The following is a 25498-nucleotide window of genomic DNA, read 5'->3' as shown; positions in this document are numbered from 1 at the left end:
CTGTACTGACCTCTACTGACTCTTGGGGGAACTAGGCAACTTGATGGAGGAAAAGATGATCAGACAAGGCCAAAAGGGAGGCAGCTAAGAATCCTGCCAGGCACCCTCCCCCTTTTCACCTCTTGCCTCGTGAGCCCCACCATGTTTCTGATCTCAGCCCTGGTGACTGGGTATCCTGCTGCTCCCTCCAACTCTACACTGAGTTCTTCACATTGGGGTTTGATGATCCAAGAAAAAAAACAGGAAGTCACAAGATTAAAAAAGAAATGGGTAAGGTGGAATGGCAGAAAGCAATACCCTTTCTTTCCTTATCCCCCCCCCCAAAACGGAGAACTCCCACCCCCCACAAAAAAATTAACAGAGCACACAGAAAGGAAAGTATAATTTATATGTACAACCAATACACCTGATACAGAAGAGGGGATTGGGACAGCCCAGGAGTGGGTGCCAAGAGACCGGGAAAGGGGCAGCGGAGGGGAAGTGGGGGGTTCGCCATGCAAACTGCCACTCTCCCCAGCCCCTCCTGGGGAGGAGGACGTGCCCACGTCTCCCCAGCCTGCCCTCCACTACTTTGTTCTGGCCCCAAAGGCAAGGGAGTCCCCCAGCTAGGCCTCCCTGCCTGGTCCATTCAAAATTCAGTCAGTATCTAGGCCTTGGCGGGGAGGGAAGCGGGGGTAGGGTAGAAGTGCTCCCAGAACCTGAGCCCCAGAGCTGGGGCTCCCCCACATCTGGCCTGTAGCATTTTCTCCCACCCTTTCTAGGTTACCCGGTCCCTAAAACAGAGGAGCTCCTCTTTGGCTTGAGGGAGTATCACCCAACCATCACTCTCTTGGGGGCGGGGTGGTGGTGGTGGTGGTGATCCTTGGTCCCTAGGGAGAGGGAAGAGTCCCAACACAAGATGCCGGTACGCAGGAGGTAACTGAGCCAGTGAATGGCGCCTTTATTCGGAGGCTGAACAGCAACCGACTCCCTCCCTTATAACTGCTCCTCCCTCCTTTTGGGAAGAGGTAAGGGGAAGGAAACATGCAGCCACCCCTCTTCTTCCCTTCCTCCCTCTCTGAAGTCCCCCCTCCTCTCTTCAAAGCTCTTTGCCCCAACCAAGTTCCTAAGGTCCAGGCCAGGCTAATCCCCCAGGGCTGTAGATGGAGCTCAGCTGTAGATGGAGCTCGTATTGCAGGAGTAGAGACTGGGGGAGGCTCCACCGCTTTCCTCCCTCCACAACCACTTACTGGGAAGCTGTGTGTGTTTGGTGTGGGGGATAAAGATACTTGGAAGACCCTGCTCACCGCCCCCCACCCAGACCTCTTCTCACCAGCACAGGCTTCAAAGCGTGGTGGGAAAGGTGCACGGGAGTGGAGAGAGACAAGGGGCCCTTCCTGAAAAGAGGAGTTGTAGAGAGGGGCAGAAGGGCTCCTAGCCCAGAGGTGGCCCATGGGGTGGGGAAGGTGGAGGATTGGCAGCAGGTCCCAGAGCCTGAGCTGGGGGTCGACCTCGGGCACGGGGCCTGGGCGATGGGCAGGCCTGGGATCCAGTCAGTCGTCTATACAGATCACCTCCCCGGCTCGGGGCTCCTTCCGATCCAGCCCGTCTGACACCAGTGCCCCCACCATTTCCTTCTCCTTCTTCACCAGCACTGGAGGGCCGTTGGTGGCGGCTGTTAGGGAAGGGGGTAAGGAAGTGAATCCCTGACTCACTCCTAAACATCACGTCCTGTGCATAGCGTAGTACTGCTAGGTTGTCTCCTGCCACTTTTCCGTTCCCAGGGTAGCAGGAGTGGGAAGACCAGGGTGAACCCCTCTCCCTGAGGGTCCCCCTGTGCCTGATAGACCCCACGTGCCAACTCTCACCATACCCCCTCCTGATCTCATATTCTCTTTCCTGGGGACAACCCAGATGGAGGAGGCTTAGGAAAAAGGTACCATCCATACAGCCACTGACACCCTTGGGGCATTTTGGATGATGAGAATGGTAGAGAAGTCAGGGCTGTGAAGAACAAAGCCCAGAACAACTCTGTTCCCTAGAACCGTGGATGCTTATAAGGAAGTGACATAGGCTGGAAAGATAAAGGGCGGCTGAGCAGGGCTGAAGCTTGGAAAAGAGAGCTGGGAAAGGCAGAGAGTGGGAAGTCATCACCTGACCTGTGATGAAGGACCCGGCAGGCATCTGGCTGTAGTTGGCGCCTGCGGCGGCCAGGGCCCCGACGGGTGCGGCGCTGAAGGCCGCCCCGTACCCCGGAGGTGTAGCATAGGGCCCCGGGGGAAAGGCCTGGAAGAGAGAAGAGAGCAGAGCCATGTCAGAGGCTCCAGAGTCTGTGAGAGGAAGAAACTTAGGGGAAACTGGGGCCAGGCTGTACAGGCAGGGACACTGTACTGCCCTGTACAGGCAGGGACACTGGATGGTGAGGAGTGTGTCGGAGCAAGTCTCCACACTAAGGTGCTGGGAATGTGTGTGGGCGTGCACATGCATGTGTGTACAGAAGGAGGACTTTCAGGGACAACTAGAGTTAGGGGGAGGAGAGTTACCGGTGTGGGGTGAGGCTCCGTGCCCTTGCTGGCCAGCCGGCTGAGAATGCTGCGCTCGGACATCTGAAGGCGGGCTGCGATGGGGGGGATTCGGGACAGCGTGGCTGGCAGGCGGGTCACGTCCGCCTTCATGTCGCTCAGCAACTCCTCCAGCTGGTTCAGAACTGGGGCCCGGGCCACAGAGAAAGAAGGGCAAGAGAAAGACAGGGAAAAGGAGAGATGGAGCCAGGAAAAGAAAAGGAGTCAGATGGACAGACACAGAAAGGAGAGAGAGAGAGAGAGAGAGAGAGAGAGGAGAGAGGAGCACACAGATGTCAAAGAACCAGAGGCCAAGAAAATGCCAGAAGGAGGCAGAAAAAGTGACTCGGGGCAGAGGGGGGAGAAAGAAGAGGCAGAGACCAGATGAGCAGAGAATAGACAGAGAAAGAGGACAGGACAGGACACGGGAGGCGGGGGGACATTGGGAGACATGGGGCGGGGAGTTGTCAGAACATCCCATATTGCCAGAGTGACGTTTAGGGGGTGGGGATGATGGGGAGGAAATAGGAGATGTGGGAGGAGGTAAGTGGTGTCAAAGATTCCAGGAGTCAGGGTTTTCATATGTGAGGGGGAGGGAGGTTAGATGGTCAGCATCACAGATTCAGGGAATTAGAACAGGAATCAAAGGGGCCGGGAGTCAAGTCACTAGTCAGACAGGATTAGGTCGTTAGAGGGCTCTGGAGATCAATCTATCATCATCAGGATAAGAGGGTTTGAGAGGAAGGGTTGGGGGTCACAGGGAAGTTTCAGGGGGTAGGGTCACGGGTGTGAGATGGGGTAGTTTCTGCCTGGTGGGGCAAGTGAGATGGGGGGATGTGATTTGCAGGATGGGGGTAAGGATCTAGGAGGGGTCTATACGCAGGCCACGGCCCCGGAGAGGGTGCTACTAGCAGTATGGCAGGCGTGTGGGTCAACGAAGTTCCGCCCTGTGGAGGGGACGTGGCACAGTCTCACGGAGTCTGGGGAAGGGGGGGGGGGGGAAGGTCCCTCTACCGGACACTGGCATGAACACTCTTAGGTACAGACAAGGGCAGCCTCGCACAAACCCAAGAAGCTAAAAACCACGGGGTGGCCGGGTGGGTTGGGTTGGGGTGGGGTCAGAGGGGGGTGGTTCAGAGGGAAAGGGGTCAGAAGGGTGGGAAGATTTTGAGGGGTGCGGGGTGAAGACTTACGCAGCGTTGTGGGCCCTCCCCCGCGCGGGGCCGCCGCGGCCCTTACCCTTGTGCAGGACGGCGTTGGCTGGCTTGTTCCCTGCCAGCGACTCCTTGGAGAGGTGCTGGTGGCTCTCGGCCAGGCATTCGGCCTCGGCGAAGCGGGCGTGGAGGGCCATGGCGGGGTGCGCCGGCTCCTGCGATAGGTTCAGGTAGGCCGCCCGCCGAAGCTGCTCCTCGATCACCAGCGCCTGCTCCAGGAGCTGAGGGCACGGGGGTGGGGGTAAGTGCAGGCATCTGCCAGCCGTGGGGGCCCAAGACCCGTACTGCCCTCCCTGCCTGCCCATCCTAAGGGTGGACCTGGCACAGACCTCAACCTGCACCATCCCAGACACAGGGTACACCCTGCTCTTGGCCTCAGGCACCTTCCCTCCATTCCAACTACCCCTGGGCCCACCTCTGACCCAAGCTCTCCACCTCAACGCTGTTCCTCCTCTCTCTGATCCCCACCTTGAATCTCCGGGCCAGGAACTTATTTTTCATCTCCAGAAAGTTCCCCTTATTGGCTTCAGTTTTAAATGGCTCATTGATAATGGCAAACTGAGCATCATTCTGGATGTCCTGCCACCGTGCATAGCCATGGCTACGACGCAGGAAGGAGACGTCAAGGAATTTAATAGGAGAATTTTACACTGTGCCATAAACACTTCCTCCTGACTCGATCTCCCGAGTGAGGCACGACTCCCCCTTCCCTGGGTGTGGACTCATCCCCGTTCCAGGTTAAGAAAACCACTTCTTTCTTGTGTTTGTATCAAAGGATACAGGACAATCCCAGCCAGAAGCCAATAGTCATGTCTTCGGTGCCAGATCTCATTGAGTTTTCCTGAGGAAATAGCTGCCCGTTCCTCATTCTGCCACAGTGTGTGAAGCTCTGAAAAGCGGACCACAGGGGGAGGGCTGTCAGGAGTTTGGGAACCACTGCCAGCTCAACAGATGGGCAGAGATGAGGGACCTGAACAGTGGGAGAGGACCAAGGACTCTTTAGGAGAAAAGGGAAAGGTTAGGTTCAGGGTGAGGGGCAAAGTGGTTACAAATAAGGTTCCAGCTCAGACTAGGAATAAAGGGGGATAAAAGACACTCTGGAGGTAGGGGTGCGGCCACAGAGGCCTGCAGGCCAGGAAGGGATTGGAGGCAACACAGCAGGCGGTGTTCCAAGGGCAGCTACTTGGATGGAAGGCAGCAGAAGGCCTCAGGCAGAGCGAGAAGGCTCAGGAGGGGGAGCACACCTCAAGTGAGGAGCCCACCTCAAGTGAGGAGGCCACCTCAAGTGAGGAGCCCAGGGGGGCGAGCACAGCCCAGCAAGGGGCCCCCACCTGTGAAGCCTCCATCTGCGATATTGAACATGAACCGAGGCTTCTCTGCCTTCTCCTCGCGCCGCCCATTGGGCCGTGGCTCGTCCCGGGGAGGGCCAGGTCGCAGCTCCCGGTCCCCTTTCACATCTTCTGCTAGGACAGACGAGGCAGAGCTCACATCTGCTGCCAGCCTCTGCCCGCCCCGAAGACTACCCTGTACTGGACTGTCCCTCGAACAACTACCCCCCAGGACCCAGGCGTCTGTGCCCCCAGACTCCACCTCCCGATTCCCTCGGGGACCCAGTGCTTCCACCCATTACCTCTCTTGCCCAAATCCCCTGTTTCCCCCTCCGGCCTCTCCCTGTGCTCCTGTCCATCCAACGGCTTCTCCTCCCCCCTCTCTCCTGGCGTCGACTCTGTGGCTGTGGGAGGGGGTGGGGGACAGGAAGGGAGGATGTCACCCTCATCCCCTGACCCCAGAAGAGGGAACTGCTGGATCCTAAGCCCCTCATCGTCCCTAAGCCCATGCACCCACCTGACTTCTCTCTGTCCCCCCGGTACCCAGGCTCAGGCTCCATTTCTCCAGGCACTCCTGGCACCTCCTCCTCTAGAGAAATCTTCCTTGGTTCCAGCCGCTCCCCGAGTGATGGGGCTGGGCTAGGGGCATCGGCCTAGAAGATGACCGTGGAGTTAGGATGGGGCACAGAGATCCCAAGCACCCGGCCTTCACTCTCTCCCCTCCCAGGGAGTCAGGGAGCCACGAACCTCTGTCTCTATCTTCTCCCCAGTTCTGTTCTTCTCAGGCTTCTCCTCCTGGTTTTCCACTTCATCCTTTTCAAGAGGTGTCCTCGAGCCGTCTCCCTTCTCACTTGGAGCTGGAGTAGCTGCGGGGGGAGGCAGAGTGAGGAAGCAGAAAGACCCACCCTGACTCCTGTCTATGTTTGCAGGGCACTGACCCCACCCCCACCTCTCCTGTCATCCTGATCCTTGTTACCAGGTTTAGAAGTGCAAGGACTGTTGGTGGCAGAGGCCTCAGGGGTGGTGGGAGACGTTTTTGTAGGAGAGGAGGCTCTAGAGGAGCGCTTAGAGTCGGCACTGGGATCAGGCATCAGCTCAGGCATTGACCAGCGCCCGTTGATGTGTTCAAACTCCTGTACCTGAGGGGGACAGAGGAGCATAAGGATGGGTCAGCTGCGGGCCCCATCGCAGGGGCAGGTCGGCTGCAGGCAGTGGACATACAGGAAGCTCAGTCTTGTGTCCCCTCTCCCGCCAGCCTGACTCCAGAACTGAGCAGTGCTAGGCAGATGGGGGACAGGGACTAGGTGGCCAGTCTGACGCAGGCCAGAGAGATGGATACCTTCTTCTTGACAAGAGACATGACTCCAATTCGGGTCAGCACTTGCTGGCGACTCAGGCCCTCCCGAGGAACGCCGTCAGCAAATGTTTCAGAGCCATCCGCCCCGGGCTCACAGAGATGGCGCATGAACAGAGACACGTAGGCTCTGAGGGGCGTGGGGGCGGAATACAGGTTAGGAGGGGGCACAGGGCCTACCGAAGCCCTCAACCCTTCAACTCCGCAGGTGCCTCCATGGCTCCTCCTAGGGATGAACCCTCCTCATCCCCACTCCCACCTCAGCCCCCCTACTCCCCGCATCTCCAAGGCCCTCAGCTGCCAGGCACCATCAGTCAGCACATCATCCTGTCCACTGGCTCCGGGCCGATGAAATGTGAGGCCAGGACAGGCCCAGGGCAGGGCTCCCATCTCCAGCGCCTCTCCCGTAGTCGGGGGACCAGGCCTCTGTGCTCTAGGCTCAGCTGAGGGGACATGGGGCGCACTGAGCCCACGCCCCAGGAAACCAAGCCATGCGATGCCCCACAGTGCCATGTGGCCGGGAGTGTGGTGATCAGTTGAGTAAGGTCACATCATGTGGTGGCCGAGCGAGCACAAGACAGGAAGACCCAAGGCTCCCTCCCAACCCCTCTGGCCAGCTGGGCCTGAAGCACCCACACTTACTTGAACTCCTTCTCCGTCTTTCCCCTCAGGTCCCGCACCAGCCACTGTGTGGTGAAGGCATCCTGCGGGGGCATCCCCCAGCGCATCACGGCATTGAGGAAGGCCTTCCGCTGCCGGGTATTAAAGCCCAGCACCTGTGGAGTGGGGTGGGGGAGGGCATGAGCCATCAGTGTCCTGGGGTCTCTCTGCTGGGCCCCCCAGGGGACACACGGGGGCCTGAGCCCAGCTCCCACCTCGATATTGCCCCCGACTCGAGCCAGCAGCGGAGGCAGTGGTTTATCCTTCTCATTCCGGAGCTGCCTCTTTGACTGTCGACGCCCTGGGTGTGTGTGGGGGGGATTGGCCTGATTAGTGAGGGGCCCTATCTCCCCCAACCCTCAGTCCTTCTCCGCACCCCACGCCCCCAGGAGGCAGAACCCAGGAAAGGCCTGGGTCACATCTGAGCCACTTCTAATTTTCTTTCAAGCACTTTCTGACCTAGCAACCGAGCGGATCTAGGAGAAGCTGGTCCCGTTAAAAGCACTAGTACCAAGACCAGCCCGTGAGGATGTAAAACATAAACTCTCGATTTTCCTCTAGGCAACTAAGCCTGTGTGATCCTACACTCCAAGTTTTAACACTAGAGAAATTACATATGTCTTGCACTTTTAGCTTATCTGTGACCTTTAGCTCATCTACACAAAAGCACTCATCTGTAGAAAAACAGGAGATGAAACAGATGTCGTGAGGAATGGGAAGAGCTATAGCTCTTCCTCTGAAAATGAGGAAATCAGATGTCACCTTCTGGACGCTCATCAAAGTCTTCGTCTTCTTCCTCTGATCCCACTGAGTATTCGGACTGGTTATCTGTGGGGAGACGGCTCAATGGTCAGGGACAGCTCCTGCACTAAGCCCACACGGGGGCCCTTCCTGTCTGGAGGCCTACTGGGGATGCCGTCGGACTCCAGGGCCACATACCCTGCACAGGGCCCACTCGTCACTCACCTGGTCCCTGGGCACCTCCCAAACCCCACACATTTTGTGCCAAGTGAGGACCCTGGGTGTCCAGCGGGCCCCCCTCTGCAGCCACCAGCCGGCTGAAACCACCTGCGAGCCCCTCCAGCCTCCAGACAGCTCCTTCCGCCTCAGCAGGAAAGGCCCTGACCCCTAGGCCTCCCTCTTTCCCTTGAAACGCCCTCCAGGCTCCAGGCTCCCTGTCAGCACTCCTGCCTTTCCTGATCCTCTCTCTTGGGCAGTCCTCACCTTGGTCCTCCTGAGCAGCATCGTTGTAGTTGACCTGTTTGCGAACCCGCTTGCCTTTGCCCAGGTTCCGGGCCAGGTCCTCCTGCTGCTGCTCATAGTGATGCCTCAAGAGCTTCTCCCAGTAGTCGGGGTCCACATTCTCCTCCTGCTTGATGATCTCCCGTTCGATCTCCTCAATCTGGAAGGCAGCACAACACATGCTGGCAACTTCCCTCTGCCACCCGGTGCTCTCACCATAACCAAATTCCAACTCCCCTGCTGCCCGGTCTCATCAAGGCTGCGTGAATATTCTGGATGTTGCCCATCTTCCTTGCCTCTTACCTGCAACGTGCTTCTCCTCTCTGCTCCCTGAATCTTCCCTGGAACCCTCCTCTAGCACCCTCCACATCCCTCCCACTCTGACTCCTAGGCACCCACTTAGGTTCTCCTTAAAGCCTGGTTTCACCTATCAGACCCTTACTGCCTTTTGTTGGGTGCTATGGTAAGAGATAGGGTCAAAAATGAGAACAAAAGGGATCCTCGCCCCTCGAGGTCCAACAAAAGACACTGTTCTTCTGAGGTGGTCCAGGATAGAGCATCTAGTCCCCAATCTCTCACCTTGTCCTCCTCCCGCACCACATACTGGGCCACCTTGAAGGAGCTGAGATACTCGTTCATGTTCTGCACGTCTGTGTCCTCTGTTGCATCCTGGTTCCGGTCCAACAGCCGAGCGATGGCCTCATTGTCATAGTGAATAACACTGCTGTCCTCCTCCTTGTTCTCCCCTGGTGGAGATAGGGAATGAGAGGGGACTCTGAGTTCCAACCAGAATCTGGCGCAACTGGACAGAGGTCTGGGGGAGAAGGCCCTTCCCCAGGGAGTCGACAGACACGTGTTGGGGCTTCCAAACATCCACGTAAGAGAAGAGACCCCCTTTCCCCCGAGGGCCGCATGGGAAAGGTTTTATTCTGGAGCTTCCGAAAGAAGCGTGTCCAGGAGAGCAGGTTCTCACCCTCGTTTTCGTCCTTGAACAGCTCCTCAGTGCCAAATTTGAGGATGTCATCCAGCTCCTGCTTGGACATGGAGCCCGCCTTGGAGCCTAGCCCAGGCCGTACCACCAGATGTGTCAGCATCATCTTCCTCTTGGCTACTTGCGTGATTCGCTCTTCCACGGATGCACGGGTCACAAACCGGTAAATCATCACCTTGTTGGCCTGGCCGATCCGATGAGCGCGGCTGAAGGCCTGCGGGGAAAAGGAAGAGGTGGGGATGGACCAGGGGACATGTGGCCCACGTGCTGGGGAAAGGAGGCTCTTCTACCCGCCAGGACACAACTCCCTCCACTGTGAACCCACGTCTCCCTGCTAATTGGTACACGGGCTTTCGGAGGTGAGCTCCCACCTGGATGTCGTTATGGGGATTCCAGTCAGAATCGAAGATGATGACCGTGTCAGCGGTGGCCAGATTAATGCCCAGGCCTCCAGCTCGGGTGGACAGCAGGAAGCAGAACTGCTGCGCCCCGGGAGCTAGGAGGGGACAAGATTATGCAATGGTTCTGTGCAGCTGGTACCAGACACCCTGACCGACAACCGTGTCACCAACTCAGAAGCTAGGAGGCACATATCCTCCTGTACCAGGGGACCTAGCACAAGTGGCTCGGGCCTTGCACACCCAGCAGGGACCAGGGCCTCTCCTCCTCACCATTGAACCGATCGATAGCCTCCTGCCTCAGAGCGCCTGTGATGCCACCGTCGATGCGCTCATACTTGTACCCTTCGTAGTCTAGAAAGTCTTCTAGCAGGTCCAACATCTTGGTCATCTACAGAGAGAGAACCACAGAGTTCTCTGGAATGATGAGGCAGTGGGACAGGCCCAGTCTGTACTGACCATCTATCTCACCACTGTCCTCAGATGCCATGCCTCCCCAGTGCTGCTCCCCCTCCTCACCCCACACTCTTATCACACTCGCTTGACTTAGGGTCACTTCTCCTAAAGCAGAGATTCTCTTCTGAGACCTATGAGAATGTTTCAGGGACATCTCCAAATGCCCTGAAACTTTACGAAATTGTGTGGCTTTCCTCAGATTTCCAAGAGCTCTGAGCCCTCCTCTCTCTCCCATGGTTAAGAAACAGGAAGGGTCCCACAGACCACCCTCAGGCGACACGTGATTACACGTGGAGTGGCTCACCCTTGCCCTGCTCCCCATTTCTAAGAAGCTGGCCTGCAACCTCCCATGACTTTAATTAATAATGGGGGTCCGCCCACCCAGAACCTCTCAAGACTGCCACCACTTGACCTCTTACACCACAGCAGCCACAGAAACAAGGGAAGGGCCTGGCCCCAGCGGCGACACAAGGTGAGGGGTACAGGTCACCTGAGAGAAGATGAGGACTCTGTGTCCTTGCTCCTTCAACTTGCGGAGCATCTTCTGCAGGAGCATTAGCTTGCCAGATGCCTTAATAAGTGCCCCACCTTCGTAGGCCCCACTGGGGAGTTTTGGGGACTCCTGCAAAGAAGAGAGCAGAGAGAAGAGGGTCAGAGAATGCACCCCCATGTTTGGACCAAGCCCAGAAAGCCAGGAGTCGAAACCCAGCCCCCAGCCCTTTTAACTGCCCACTCGTCTGGGGGATCCCATTCCTAGACCCCTGCCCCCTGCCCAGCTCCATGCCTGCCTCGGCTCCTCCCATCCCCCATTTTCAGAGAGCAGCACAGCGGCAGCCCCCAGCTCATGCGTCACCATAGCAGCCACGGGGAAGAGGTAGGGGTGGTTGCAGCACTTCTTAAGATCCATCATGATGTTGAGCAGCGACACTTGGTTCCCACCACCTCGCGAATTCAAGGCCTCAAAGTTCCGAGTCAAGATGTACTTGTAGTATTTCCTAAAGACCAGGGTGGGGGCGTGGAAGAGACAGAGAAAGGAAGTGGTGATGAGGCCACTGCACCCCCAACCAAGCCCCCAGTCCAGGTCACCCTGCTCTCATCTCACTTCTGCATGGGGCTCAGCTCCACTCGAACAATGAGCTCTGTCTTGGCTGGCATGTTCTTGAAGACATCAGCCTTGAGCCTCCGCAGCATGTGCGGCCCAAGCAAATCGTGCAGTTTCTTAATCTGGTCTTCTTTGGATATGTCGGCAAATTCCTCCAGGAAGCCTTCCAGGTTGCTGGTAGCCGGGAGGAGATAAGGAACTGAACAGGCTGTCGGGGTGTTTTTCCCCTGGCCTGGGGCTCCCTTCCTCACTTGGAGGAACCCTCTGCCCACTCAGGTTCTCAGCCCCTCCACCCTGCATCTCCCACCCTGGTGGGGCACTTACTTAAACCTCTCTGGGGTGAGGAAGTTCAGCAGATGGAAGAGCTCCTCCAGATTATTCTGCAACGGAGTCCCTGTCAGCAGCAACTTATGATCTATCTTGTAGCCATTGAGGACCCTGAAAAACTAGAAATTGGGGCAAAGAAAGGCAGAACGGTCCCGTTAGTGGCAAGCGGCTGGACCACGGTATCTGCCTTTTCCTGTTCCCTTTGGGATAAAGGCCCCAAATCGCTAGTCCTCCCTCTTTCCCAACCTGCACTTCACCCCTTCTGGACTGCACAAAGTCCAGAACCTTCCTTTCTCAGGAGCAGGGCAAGACTCCAAGGTCTGGGGATCTCACTCACCTTGGACTGGTTATTCTTGAGCCGATGGGCTTCATCCACCACGAGGCAGGCCCAGCGGATGGAGCCAAGGGCCGCCTGATCGATGGTAATCAGCTCATACGATGTCAGAAGAACGTGGAACTTCACCTGCGCCTCCCTCTGCCAACACAGCCACTGTCCGCTGGGCTGCCACCCGACACCCACGCACCTAGATGTCCACCCTGGTTCTTTCCCCGACACCCCCCCTTCCTGAGATTGCCAAAGGGAGCCAGGAACCCTGTCCTGCTACTTGGGGTCCAGGTGGGGATTACAGAACATGAGCCCCCCAACCCCTACCACACCACCCACTAGGGACATAAGTGTACATTCCTCAGAGGACCTGCAGTGCCTCCAGGACAAGACAGCAGGGCGTGTCGTTGGGTGGAAGACGGGGAGAGGCCAGTGGGGAACAGAGAAACTGAAATGCTGGTCAGGGGGCAAAGAAGTAAGATGTTGGGGTCTCGGAGAAGACAAGATTGAGGGGCCTACCTTCATCTTAAAAGCTTTCTTGCCACCCTTGATAGCATTGTCTTCAAAGGAAAACTCGTTCTCTCGAATGATGGCACGGCTGTCCTTGTCACCCGTGTACGTCACCACATAGAACTTAGGTGCCCACATCTGGAACTCCCGCTCCCAGTTAATGATGGTAGAGAGAGGGGCGCTCACCAGGAAGGGACCCTTTGTGTGGCCCTGGGAATTGGGCGGGGGTGGGGTGGCCATCAGTCAGGGTTCAAGGCTGTCAGCCTCCACCCCTACATTCCCCTGAGCCAGTCAGGCCTGAGCCTGGCTGCTCCCCTTAGGGCCCCCAGCCCCCCACACCTCCTTATAGAGCGAGTAGAGGAAGACGATGGTCTGTATGGTCTTGCCCAGTCCCATCTCATCAGCCAGGATGGTGTCAGTTCCCTGGGCCCAGGAGAAGCGCAGCCAGTTCAAGCCTTCCAGCTGATACATGTGCAGTGTGCCTCCCGTGGCTGTGATAAACCGTGGCTGAGTCTCGTATTTCACCGTAGGCTGTGGAGTCGAGAAGGCAGGACACTCAGGGGAATGGACATCTGGGCTCCTCTGGTCCTAGGTCTCCTCTGCCTGTCTCCCTGGCACTGATCTCAAGCTGGGCCACAGTTCCCTCCACGAGGTCTAAGCTCAGGAAGATTCTCATCTTCATTCCCCCGCCCCCAGTTCCTTAAAGCCAGACAGGACAGCGGCAGCAGCATGAGGAAGGGAGCTGGGGATGCCAGAGCCCCGTCTGCTACTCCTAGCTGCTCTCCGGTTCCTTTGCCAGAGTTCCTAGCTGCTCTCGCGGCATGGCTGAATACTGTTTGGGAGGCTGCTGAGACTCGGGCAAGCCCTGTCAGTAGCCCCTGGGAAATCTTCAATCACCACACTTCTAGAAATGGGAGAGAGGCCAAGAGAAAGGACTTACGTCATTAGTAGGAGAGCTGGGAGGTCCATCTCCCTGCAGCTCCTTCTTCTTCTTCTTGTACTTGCGGGGCTGGGCGGGGTCCTCCCCCATAATCAGTTCTCTGGGAAAAGAGCAGGTCTGAGTGAGGCCTGCTCCTCAGGACCTTGCTTTCTCCTGAACCCACTCCAGACCCACCTCCTGCTTCCCGTAGGCTTGATTCTCTCACATTTCCTTTCTCCCAGGCTCTTTATCCTCACTGCTTGATTTTCACCTCTAGAGGTGACCCTCCTCATCCTCAGCATCCTCTTCCCCACGACTCTGGCTGGAAGTCCTCACACTGCCTCTTTGTCAGTCCCAGCCCAGAAAGCTAGAGCCGGCTCCCACTGCCCTCAATTCCAGGTTAGATCTGTCTGGAGTGGACCTCTTCTTATCCTAGAGGGGTAGCTTTTTCACCGCCTGCCCTCAGCATCCCCTCCACCCCTAGACCTGGCTCCCTCACCGGTGTCTCCAGTAGCTCTGCTTATGGTCTTCATATTCAGGGATATTCATTTCATCCTCCTCCCACGTGGACTGGTCATAGGGCAAGTCCCTCCATTTCACTAGATAGTGGTAATTCCCCTTTTTATCCACACTGTAGGGCAGAAAACAGAAAGAAGGAGCAGGAAGAGAAAAAGAACATGAACTGTATGCAAGTAGAAAGAAATCTTAACAAACGCAATCACAGGCAAACACGGAGCCTTTGTTATTAGTGAATCAACCACAGTGGGCCCCTGGGAGGGAATTCTGGATGGCTAGAGTACCACCCTACCCTTTTCAGGACAGCTGCTTAAAAAATCAATGATCAGGGACGCCTGGGTAGCTCAGTGGCTGAACATCTGCCTTTGGCTCAGGTCGTGATCTCGGGGTCCTGGGATCAAGTCCTCCATCAGGCTCTCCACAGGGAGCCTGCTTCTCCCTCTGCCTATGTCTCTGCATCTCTAGTAAATCAGTAAATAAGATCTTTTTTTTTTTTTTTAAAGATTTTATTTATTCATTAGTGAAAAACAGAGAGAGGCAAAGCAGAGACACAAGCAGAGGGAGAAGCAGGCTCCACGCAGAAAGCCTGATGTGGGACTCGATCCCAGGACTCGGGGATCACGACCTGAGCCAAAGGCAGATGCTCAACTGCTGAGCCATCCATGCGTCCCTCAAATAAAATCTTAAAAAAAAAAAAAAATCAACAATGAGAAAATATCCCTGGGCTTATCACGTGTTCATCTAATTAGTATTAACCAAACACCCATTAGGTGTGAGGCACTATTCCAGACGGCGGTGATTCAGCAGTTGTGAACCAAACAGACCACCGACCCTATTCTCATGGGGCTCACGTTCTGCCATGCGTGGCAGCAACGAAACGGGAATACACGCACAGAGAGCCATCACGCTGTGACAAGGGCCACAATGGAAGAACCACTGCAAACACTGGCCTGGTTGAACTGCCATTTTTCATATTTGCTTTCACACCCCATTATACCCAGCGTCATGTGTCCTCAGATTAAAGGCAATGGCTGGACTCTGCTCCTGGATTCTCTCAACCCTCCCAAAGGAGCCAAGCCCAAGGAGGGCTGGCGGGCAGACAGGAGTTACGCAGGTGGAGCAGGTGCCGGGCTCACGGACACACACCTACGTGGGGCTGTTGCTGCCAGCCCCAGAATGGCCTAGCCCAGGCAGCCGTGCCCATGGCCAAGGCTCACCTGTGGTTGATGATGCGGTGGACGGTCATCCACTCCGGCTTGATGCCGAAGCGATAGTACTTCTCTTCCATCTCCGCGTAGTGCGGGTCCTTCACCTTGCGTTTGTCGCTCTTCCCGTCGTCCTCACCAGAGCCGTAGTCCAGGGGTGGGGGCTCATCCATGTCATTCTTTCGCTGGTAGTTTCGGTACATTACCAAGTGGAAGATCTCCAACTGAAGAGGCACAGGAGGGGAGGGAGAGAGATGGTCCCAGACCCCAGAAAGGACTCAAGGGGACGGGGACAGGCCACAGGGGCAGTGGTGGGAGATGAAACACCCAAAGTGACCTGGGCAAGCTCATCACAAGCAAAAGGAAGCAGGGAATATGGTGTGATAGAGGAAGAAATCTGAGGGAGGCTGATGGGAAAAGGACTGGAGGTGAACGAAGGAGGGAGGGTGTGAGGGCCGGAGACCGGAAGTGAGGACGAGCACAGGGTCTGGAACACAGGAGCCACAGGGGACAAGCGAGAAGAGTGATAGGTGGGGTCACAGGGAGGCACAGAGGAGCCTGGTACCTGAAGCTCCTTGGCCCAGGAGCAGTGCCAGTAGGACAGCCCCACCCACTTGACGAAGAACTCGCGCTCTGAGCGGCCTTGAAGAGGACGGGGTGGCGGGGCATCAGGGTTCCCGTCCGCCTGCTGGGGTGCTGGCACGGACACGGGTGGCTCCCCCCACCGCCAGTGCAGGATCTTCTGCACACGGCCCTTCAGCACAGGGCACTGCGGGAGGCAGAAAAAGTGCATCATTAGGGGAGGAGGACCGTGGTCCCCCCCAAGGGAGGCGACAGCCCACTGATGGGGCAGGAGAGAAGGATGGAGTTGGATGAGTGGGTCCCAGGTATGGGGTGAGTCGGGGAAGCCAGGTAACACCGCAGGAAGGGGCCACTCACCGTGCACCGGGGACACAGCCACTCCCCATTGGGGATGTCGGGCAGGGGCGGGTTCAGACAGTGAATGTGGTATGAAGAGATACATGCATCACAGCACAGGAGCTCGCCCCCATCCTTGCACACGCGGCAGTACTCCATGTGGTCATCTTCCTCCTCCTTCTCCCCTTCTTCCTCTCCCTCTTCATACTCTTCCTCCTCCTCCTTGGCCTCCCACTGTACCCCCTCCTTCTCCTGGGAGGCCGAGGCCAGACATAGAGATACATGAAGGGAAGGAGACGGACAGTGAGACCAGGAGATGGGGACAGCGACAGGACACCTAAACCCTAGATGCACAAAGGAGATGGGCAGGAACGAGGGAACGGGACACCTCTGTTTCCAAAAATGATGATGAGAGCCAAAGGGGATGGGGCGGCGGTGGGCAGAGGAGCCAAGAACATAGACCCATACACACCAGGCACCGAGAAGGCCAGGCTTCAGGGGGCAGGTGGGGGATAGGGGACAGGTGGAGGACAGTGAGCCAGCACAGGAAATGGCCAGTGGGTTTCTGGGGGCACCAGGTACTCACACAGTGGGGGCAGCTCCATTTGCCCTCAGGAGCCCGGTCCAGCTCAGGATCGAGGCAGACAAGGTGGTAGGCACGAGGGCAGGTGTCACACAGAATAATTTCCCCACCCTGCTGGCACACCTCACAGTAATCCTGATGATCCGTCTCGTAGCCATCAACCTCCTCCTCCCCGGCCACTGTGGGACAGCCCAGGACTGTCATATACACCAGTGGAGGCACATGGCAGAGAGAGACAGTGAGAGAGAGATGATGGAAGAGAAAAGGGCTGAACAAAGCAGTCAGAGGGGAAAATAAGAGGGGCCCCCAAGGAATGAGGGGAGGCTAGACCACCAGGTCACACACGGCTGGCACTTCCTACCTTTCCTCTTCTTCCTTCCTGGCCGCCCTCTCTTGAGCTTTTTGGTGCGGACAGGGCCGTCAGGCCGGCCTGAGGCGCTGTGGACGCTCCCGCTGTCCAGATCTGACTCCTCGGCCTCTGGTTCAGGGCCCTCATCACTCTGCAAGACATACTGCCCGTAGCCCCGTGGCGGTCAGGGAGGCCAGCTTCATCCCACTCCCCTCCCTGGGCCTCTGGCTCCCGTTCCAGCTTCCCGCACGGACCCCTGGCCCAACATCCCCCTCAACCTCTGGGTGCCTAGTAGATGGGGAAGAGCCACTCACCGAGCCTCCCTTCTTCCTCTTGCCACCTAGCAGCCCTAGTTTGATTTTGAGCGGTGCCATCTTCTTTCCCCGAAGCTTCTTGCGTCCATCAGGCACTCGGGGGCTCTTACTCCGCCTTTTATGGCCTGGACCTGAATGAGGAGTGGGGTAAAAAAGAAATAGCAGAGGTCATGACATCCTGGAATCATAGAGGTCATAGGGGCCTCTGGACCCTTCTGTGGGCTACGGCTTCCCTGAGACCTCTAGGAAGAAGCGTTTCTTTTACAACAATCGCGGCTACAAAGACAAAAAAAAGTTCTAGACTCTAACTTGAGAGTTGTGTGGTTTAGAGAGCAGGGGCGACAGTTGTTCTAACCAGAGATTTTCTCACCTTTGCCCTCTTTGGTTTTGGCTCTTCGGATGGGTGGGGGCTGGGTATCAGCAGAAGGAGGTGGTGGGAGGGTGGGGGGTCCGGAAGGTGCTACTGGGGCAGCCGATGACACAGCAGCTGACACCTGCTCAGCCACAGCTGCGGCCGCTGCTGCCGCTGCCGCCGCCACAGCAGCTGCCGACCCCTTGAAGGGGTTGTTGGCACTGAATTCTCTCCACTTGGCCCCAAGGATGGTCATCATCTTAGACATTGGGATCTTAGGATTCTTCTTTGCAATCAGGGGCCTGTGAACACAGAAGCAAAGACGCAGGACCTTCACAGATGCTCCGTGAATACTTCTCTGTCCCTCACTGGCTAAGTCTGGGTGCTGAGAACACATCCGTTAGGAATGACGGCACTTTGAAGGTAAACAGATACAGAGCCGGAGAGAGAAAAAAATTATACAAAAAAAAACAAGAAAAAGAAACCGTAAATGTGAAGCAGATAAAACAGAGATAAAACGACATCAATAAAAATGCTTTGAACGTTTTAGTTTGTGAGATTTTTAAACACATGTTAGGTCTCATTTCATCTTCATGAGAACATTACAAGCTGCTAGGATTCTCTGCATTTTTCTAGTAAGTTCCACGGGCCCTGGTGAAGGGTTCCCGTACTTGGAGCCTGACGGGCTGCGCCGGTTCTGCTCTGTGGCAGGCTGTTAAACTCCCAGGAGGACACGGAACCACAGTGCTCACAAGAGCCCTGCCCTTAGCAGCGAGGCAGGAGAGACAGAGCATCAAAGACACCAACGATAGCTACCAGGCATGGAACACACACTAGGGGACAGGCCCTGAGCACACAGGGCTCTGCTTACCCCAGCAAATCTCCACAAGACCCCTACGAGGGACACACTGTGACTGAGGGACACACCACGACTACATCTATTTTGCAGATTTGAAAACTGCAAAGCAAAGAAGTCACCTGCCCCAAGACGGCAGCAAGACCGCTGCTACCTAAAGCACCTGCTCCCCAACAGGCATCTCCACTCTGGCTTATTCTACTCAGGGAGTCACTGAAGCTCAGCCTCCTCAGCCAGCAGGCCATGCGCCTCGTGGCCACAGGGTCCTAAGCAAGGGACAGAGGGCTTGATAACAGAGCAAAGGAAGTTGGGCAACACCGATCTTGCAGCTTTGGTCTAGAGAAAAGTCACGCATGGGAAGGGCCACCAGCCCTCGGGGTCTGCCATCTCTTGGGCTTTTGAACCTAGTGCTGGAGTTAGGACCCTCCACCCTCCACCCCCGGGCACTGGGAAGGGTCCCTGATGGGGTCGCGTCCCTAGATCCTCTGGAGTCCAGAAATTCTCCAAAGGTGTGTGCACAGTTGTGTGTGCCTGTGCTGTGCATTTCTCTGGGGAGCAGTGTCTGAGCTTTTTATTGGATTCCAGAGGGGCTCTCCTGCCACTCCCCCCACCACCCCTAAAGTAAAGCATCTGCTCGCAGGCGCCCACCAGCCCTACCGCACCTCATGAACTGGCTAAAGGCTTTGTAGTTGGTAAGTGTGTGGTAATCCTCCTCAGAGAACACATGTTCCACGTCCTCCAGGCCCCAGGTCAGAAGCAGAGTGGCTGACGACTTCTGTTCTACCTGCTGCAAGAGACCGGGGTTCATGGGGCTTTCAGCGGGGGGGGGGGGGGCTTCAGTGGGGGTCTCCCCCACATGCCTCCCTACCTACCCAGAGCTTCCAGCTGTGCTCTCCAGCTGATTCCCCCTTCACTGCCGCTCCACTGAGCACCCCTCCTTGGGGCCCTCACTCCCTCCCTCTTCAGGGATTGATGTGTCCTCTCCACACTAATTCCACTCACCTTTTGCCCCCCATCTCCCTCCCCCTTTTTCCGCCGCTTTGTCTTCTTCTCCTTTTTTTCCCTGTGCTTCCGCCTCCGTTTCCGACCTGGTCCAGTTCCATATTCGCTGCCTCCACTCTCTGACTTCTCCCGGTACTCATCCCGCTCAGAGCCAAATTCCTCCTCACTGTCCTAAGGGACAGAAATAAAAATAACATTTCTTCAGTCCGACCATGTGCCAGGAACCATTCTTAGCCTAACATGTATTACCCCTTTCAATCTTCACAACAATTCTCTGGAGATAGTGGCTCATCTATTTTTACCTAGTTGGTTTTTTTTTTTTTTTTTTTTTTTTTTTTGCAGATAAGGAAACTGAGGCACGCAGAACTAAGCAAACTGCCAAGGAGACAAAGGGCTGCTTGTCTCTGAACACATACAGTCTGCTCCCTAGAGCCTGCTTGCTAGGGCGAGTCATGTGCACAGAGGGGCTCTTTCCGGGGTCATGGTGAGTGAGGTTAGGGTCCCAGATCCAGGAGCCACAGGCCAGCCAGAGGGGAGAGGATGTCAGGCCTCCCTGATTTCCAGATTCCCCTCCTCCACCCTTGAAATAATAGGACCTGAGAAAACCCTAGTCCCTGGGAAAGGGTCTGCTGAGCCTTACTGTGGAGACATGAGTCTTTAACACTTACAAGCTTCTTGCGTTTTCGGGGTTTTCCTGGCTTGTTCTCCTTCTGCTTCTTGGGTCCTCGTTTTCTCTTCTTCACACCCAAAGCTGAAGGCAGCAGCCGAATGTCATCCTTATCTTTGGAGCAGAGAGCACCAGAGAAACTAAGTTTCCAGGTTCCCTAACTCAGCAGCCCCTAGACCTCCCCCTCCTCACCTTTTCTGTTCCCACTCTCTAGGAACTCAGGCATTAACTCCTGCAAAACTCACCGCCCTTCACTGGGTGCAAACACAGAGTGTTTCGAGTACTCTGGGATGCTTGGGTTCTGAATGGGAGGTCAGGGGTCAGAAGGGAAGAGCAGCCAAACCACTCCCCCCTCTCTCCTCCTACTAACAAGGGAGCAGGCTCTAGGCCATGGGCTCTGACTGTGGCAGGTCCTTTCAATCGCCGCCAGGGCTCCTCCTGCCTTCCCCCTCACTTAGCCAGCTGGCATCATGCCCAGGAACTGGGGAAGCCATGCCCAGCTGCTGGCCTGGCCTGACCCCAGCACATGGAGTGGGGAGACACAAGCTGGCAGCTCCCTAAGCCAGATGCTGAGAAGGGAGAGCCAAAGGTGGACACCTGGGATCTCACACTAACACCCAGGGCCCTCACATCCTTTCTGCCACGAGGGAGGCCTCTATTTATACTTCCTCAGATGATTGCCAAGCCTCCTGTCACCCCAACACAGCCCTGGAGGAAAAGAAGTACTTGCCAGTCATTTTCACATCTTGCCCACAGGACCACAGTGGCTGGCTCCTCCATAACACCCTAATACTATGGGGAGCAGTCTCCACAATTACCTAAACGTTCCTCCTCTTCCCAAGTAGCCTGGAACTTTCCCTCAAATCTATTTCCATATCCCTGCTCCTTTTGAGAACTCAGGGGGCGACCCTTTGACCCTTTGTCTTACCCTTCGTGTCCAAATTTAGTCCCATTCATACACAGGCTGTGTGGGAGACCCAAACAAAGCTGGAGACAAAGACACACCCAGCACACACATTGTCAGATGCACAAGCATGCACACACAGTCCTGAGCACAAATCCAGAGGACAGCCTGTACCCTTCAGCAGGACTAGGTGTCTGGCTTTCTCCCCAGATGTCTGTCAGGGGCCTGGGCTTCCCTGATGTGTTCCCAGGCCCCCCTTTCCACACGGGCCCCTGCCAGTCTGGGGAAGACACAGATGCCACACATCTAGGGCCCTGCTTGGCCTCTCCCCCCCACCCCCACCATGCCCCAGCGGGCACTAGACTAACCAGCCAGACCTGTCCTGCTCAGGCAGAAGCAGCTGTGCAGGAGGAAAGCCCGGGCGGGCCCAGCCCCTTGCTCTAGGACACGCAATCCTTCGGCCCATAACAGCCAAGGGAAAATTAGCCACAATTAACACGGCTTGCTTCCACTGCCTGCGGTTCCGGGCGTCTCCTTCCTCGGCGCTACCTGCCCTCAGAACTCCAGCATCCTGTGTCCTCTGCGGAGTACAGGAACACCCTCTAGGACGGAGTGCGGGGGGGGGGGCGGGGGGGGGGACGCGTGCAGCAGGCCCCGGGCCGTGCAAAGAGCGTGCGGGCTGGAGTAGGAAGTCAGAAAGACGCCATGCTCCTCCCCCGCACCCCTCCCCCGGCACCCTCCTCCGTCCCCGGCCAGCAGCCAGCTCTCCCCAACCCCCGGGACGTCGCTTAATGTGAACATGAGAACGGGAGGCCGCTGGGGCGGCGGCAGGGGCAGGCCCACTGGCTCCGCGTCAGGGAACAGGCCGGCGCGGCCACCCGCCCCTCTGGGGGTGGGGCACCTAACCTCGGGACCTCGCCGCCGGTCCGCCCCGCTCTCCACTCCCCACCCCGCAGGACGCTCCCGAAGTCGGGAGACCGGCGGCGGCGGCGAAGGGAAAGGCAGGGCAATAAAGCAAATCCAAGTCCCAACCTCGGTCTCAGCAGCCACTCAATGCTGGCCCGGCGCCCAGACTCTCCCACACCCCGGCTCGGATCCCGGGAAGCGGGCGGGGGCGGGGGGAGGGCGGTGCGCGGCGGGGGCGGGGCCTGGCGCGCCGGGGCGGCGGGCGGGGGAGAGGCGGGCGGAGCCGGGCCCAGGCCGCGCCTCCCGCCCGCCCCGCTCTCCCTCTAATCTCACCATCAATCTCTCACACATATATTTATTTTTTCTCAAATTCCCCTCCCTCCCCCACCACGCACCACCATAATAGGTCTGCTGCACATGCGTACTGCAGGCAGGGGGTGGGTTTGTATTTTCAGACCTTTTGCAAAGAAACTACCAGAATTTTCCGCACCACCCACAATCATTCCCCACCCCCACCCCCAAGGAATCACATCTATATATTATGTTATATTATTTCTCGAGACTTGCCAGAAGGGGGAGGGAGAAGAAATGAGTTTTTGGCTTCCTGCTCCCTTCCCCCACCAACACGAGTGCTATTATTTTAAACGTTTTACAACGTAAGGAGCCGAGAAGGGGGGGAGGGATAAAATTGGTCTTGGGTAAGAATGTAAAACAAAATGGTGAGAATCAAAGCAGTCAGGATGAAAAACAATAGACCTCTAATATGTGCGAACTCATATTCTGGAGAAGGATGAGGGAGGGCAGCCCGCACACATTTCCTTCTAGGAGGCTTATTTTGCCCACACCTAGGTAGACAGAAATGACGAGCGGACCAAAAATATTTTTCTCAAAGTTTTGCCTCAGAAAGTCTGGGGGGGGGGTGCATCTGGGTCACTCTGTTGACTTGGGAGGGCCTCAAGACTGGGGGGGGGGTACGATGGCCCTGGAAGAGGGAGGAGGTGGGTTTTCATTTCAGATACAAATTTTTAAAAAAACATTTGACATTTCTTCTGGGCTGTTGAGAGAGCAGGGGGGAAGTGGGGAGGGAGGACTGACACAAAAGACCCAACCTGGACCTCAGATTCTTTCATGCCCCTCTCTTACATTCCCAGATCTCAGACCAAAAACGCATAAACACCACATTCCAAGTTGGCCCTACAAATAGGTGAGAGCTGTCCGCGGGGCAACACAACCTGACATCCTTTCTCTCCCTCTTTTTAGCACATCAGCTGGGTTCCAGGCACCCCCTCCCCACCATCCTTTATTCCTCCTCCCTCCTGCAACCTCGTGGGTTCTCTGGGATAACTTTCTGAAAACTTTTCTCTTTTTCAGACAAGCTTGGGGAGGGGAGGTGTCCCCGTTTCCATCAGACACGTACCCTCCACCACCCTCACCCCAAGAAGGTACCCCATACTCCCTCAAAGGCTGTCTCAACCGAACAGGAACAGTTGCCACATAAGCCACACAGATCAATGTGACAGTTTTACAAAGATAGACGTCCTGAAGTTTGATGCATTCGTGCTACAGGGCTCCCAGAGGCCTGGGGGTGTGGGTGTCCCCTTTCAAGCCCCAAGCAAAGATGCGAGCACCGTAAGGATGCTCCCCTGTCCTCAAGAAGATCGGCAGTCACTGCACTAGGAGGGTGGTCTGAGGGGGGCCGTTGCTGCCGCCCCCCCTCCACTCCAGGCAGCAGGCTGTCCCAGTCCCTTCCAGCCCTGGTGGAACTGCCCAGAGAGCGCCAGAGGACTTGTCATCCCGGGGGAGGGGTGCCGAGTGACGGTCAAGCTGCAGAACAGCTGGGTGGGCAGTGCACGCCCCCCCATTCCTCGGCATGATCAAGGTGCGGGTGGTTTCAGCGAGAGTGACAGTGAATGGCAGCCACGTGAGAGTCACAGCTGGGCAGCTCGGCCACCCCAGACTGACGGGGTCACACGGCGGGGGGGGGGGGGGGGGGGGGGGGCTCGCACTTGACACAAAAGAGCCTGGAACAGGGTGCTGATAAAGGGGGTGGAGTTGGGGGCATCTGGTCGCAGACACTCTCCCCGCGCTCCCCAATCTTCAAGGAGTGCTCTCCCGATTAGGACGGGGGGAGGGGGTGCCCCGAGGCGGATCAAGCGTGAGTCCAGGAAGTGGTCTGCGTGGAGTGCGGCCACCACCTGCCCCCCATCACCCGCGCCCGCAGGTGCTCACGCGACCTCTCCCCCACGCGCCACCGCGCGTCCCGGGGAGTCGGCGGGCGCCCAGGTTGCCGCAGGTGGGGGGTCCGAGGGACGCTGGCCCCCACCCCCATCCCCGCCTCCCCCGCCCCTGAGGGGGGGCGGTGAGGCCCGCGGTCCGCTCCACGCGCGGAAACTCCCCGTCACCTCAGTGCAACCCCACTCGGGCGGGAGCTCGAGGGGCGCCCGCGCGGCCGCCCCTCCCCCACGCGCCCCTCCTCCACGCCGCCGTCCGGCCGCCAGGGTCTCCGCGGTCCCTCGCTCGGCCAGGGAGGGGGCCCTGGCTTCGCCGCGGCCGTTTCCTGCCTACCCCCTCCCAGCCGAGGGTAAAAAAAAAAAAAATCTCCTCCTCCTCCTCCCCCGAAAGCCGCGACCGAGTGGCCCGGTCCGCGCGCGCAGCTCGCGCCCAGCGCTCTCCAGCCCGGGCGGCGGCGACGGCGGCGGCGGTGGCGGCGGCTGCGGCGGCGGCGGCGGGGGAGGGGTGCGGCGGGGGAGGGGAAGAGGCCTGGCCCGGGGGCCGCCGCCGCCGCCCGCCGCCCGCCGGCCCGGCCCGGCCCGCGCGGGGCCCCGGGCCCGACGCTGGCGCCCCGCGCCCCCGGATTCACCTCGGCTCGGCCGCGCGGTGGGTGCCTCGCCCCCGGCCGGCCTCGCGCGCCCGCGGCTCCCGCTCGAGCCGGGGGGTGGGGGACGGGGGGAGAGCTTCGGGGCGGCCGCTTACCTGGCGGCGGGGGCGGCGGCGGCGGCGGGGGCAGCGGCGGCGGCGGCGGCGGGAAGAGGTGGCAGCCGGGGGGGCTGTGGCGGTCGCGGCCCCGGTCGTGGCCCGGCCCGCGCCCGAGCACTCCCTCGTCGTCGTCCTCCTCGTAGTCCTCGTCGGCCGCCTCCACCTCCTCCTCCTCCTCGTCGCCCTCTTCTTCCTCCTCTTCTTCCTCCTCCGACACCACCATCTCCTCCTCCTCCTCCTCCTCGTCCCTCAGAGGGGAAGCCATCCTGTGGCTCTGGCCCCCCCACCACCCCCCCACCCACCGCCCGCCCGCCTCCCCCACCGCTACCACCACCACCTCCTCCTCCTCCTCCTCCTCCTCCTCCTCCTCCTCCTCCTCGGCGGCGTCCTCCTCCTCCTCCCCACCGCCTCCCCCAGCCCCCCAAACCCCCGGGCCACCCCCCTCCAGAACCCCCCCTCGGGGCCGCCGGCTGAAGAGGGGGGCCGAACCACCCCCAAAAATTGTCTTGGAAAAAATTGAGAGACTTTCCCCCCTCCCCTTCCTCCCAAGAGAACGAGAAAGGGGGATTAAAATATATATATAT

General features: G+C 57.8%; 1 protein-coding gene and 1 non-coding gene across 51 annotated transcripts; both read right to left on the bottom strand.

The window, feature by feature from the left end:
* Window positions 1–369: 369 nt before the first annotated feature.
* Window positions 370–25192, bottom strand: CHD3 (chromodomain helicase DNA binding protein 3). Of its 50 annotated transcripts, none has more exons than XR_011995914.1 (40): window positions 24912–25192; window positions 20130–20242; window positions 19462–19632; window positions 19122–19246; window positions 17622–17905; window positions 17252–17382; window positions 16950–17100; window positions 16592–16785; window positions 16027–16257; window positions 15653–15856; window positions 15100–15311; window positions 13866–13997; window positions 13388–13487; window positions 12787–12978; window positions 12457–12657; window positions 11950–12114; window positions 11610–11731; window positions 11286–11459; window positions 11037–11178; window positions 10674–10805; window positions 10001–10118; window positions 9701–9825; window positions 9312–9543; window positions 8918–9084; window positions 8321–8498; window positions 7859–7924; window positions 7312–7397; window positions 7079–7212; window positions 6422–6566; window positions 6059–6221; window positions 5830–5948; window positions 5600–5735; window positions 5385–5486; window positions 5086–5217; window positions 4535–4643; window positions 4223–4355; window positions 3780–3975; window positions 2523–3487; window positions 2139–2265; window positions 370–1654 (listed from the first exon to the last, which is right to left on the bottom strand). XR_011995914.1 is itself a non-coding variant. In XM_072730215.1 (40 exons), exons 1-40 carry the CDS (start codon window positions 25177–25179, stop codon window positions 1414–1416), a joined length of 6363 nt encoding a protein of 2120 aa, XP_072586316.1. In that variant the 5' UTR covers window positions 25180–25192; the 3' UTR covers window positions 370–1413. The 50 variants fall into 50 exon arrangements, 42 of the variants coding, with proteins under 42 accessions (XP_072586316.1, XP_072586336.1, XP_072586317.1 ...); XR_011995915.1 differs by having other exon boundaries at window positions 5086–5214; XR_011995916.1 differs by having other exon boundaries at window positions 11950–12087.
* LOC112925034 (small Cajal body-specific RNA 21) lies at window positions 6788–6928 on the bottom strand. The gene has a single exon (XR_003236010.1).
* Window positions 25193–25498: the final 306 nt, after the last annotated feature.

This window comes from Vulpes vulpes, chromosome 12 (genome assembly GCF_048418805.1).
Source record: "Vulpes vulpes isolate BD-2025 chromosome 12, VulVul3, whole genome shotgun sequence".
NCBI classification, from domain to species: Eukaryota; Metazoa; Chordata; class Mammalia; order Carnivora; family Canidae; genus Vulpes; species Vulpes vulpes.
This window is presented reverse-complemented; position numbering and strand designations above follow the sequence as displayed.

Excerpts from the sequence above, each read along its gene's own strand:
- CHD3 (XM_072730215.1), bottom strand. The coding sequence starts at position 25,179 with ATGGCTTCCCCTCTGAGGGACGAGGAGGAGGAGGAGGAGGAGATGGTG. Across the intron at positions 13,998-15,099 it reads CACCGCATCATCAACCACAG|TGTGGATAAAAAGGGGAATT; the intron begins GTGAGCCTTGGC and ends TCTGCCCTACAG. Across the intron at positions 12,979-13,387 it reads CCAGCTCTCCTACTAATGAC|CCTACGGTGAAATACGAGAC; the intron begins GTAAGTCCTTTC and ends TCGACTCCACAG.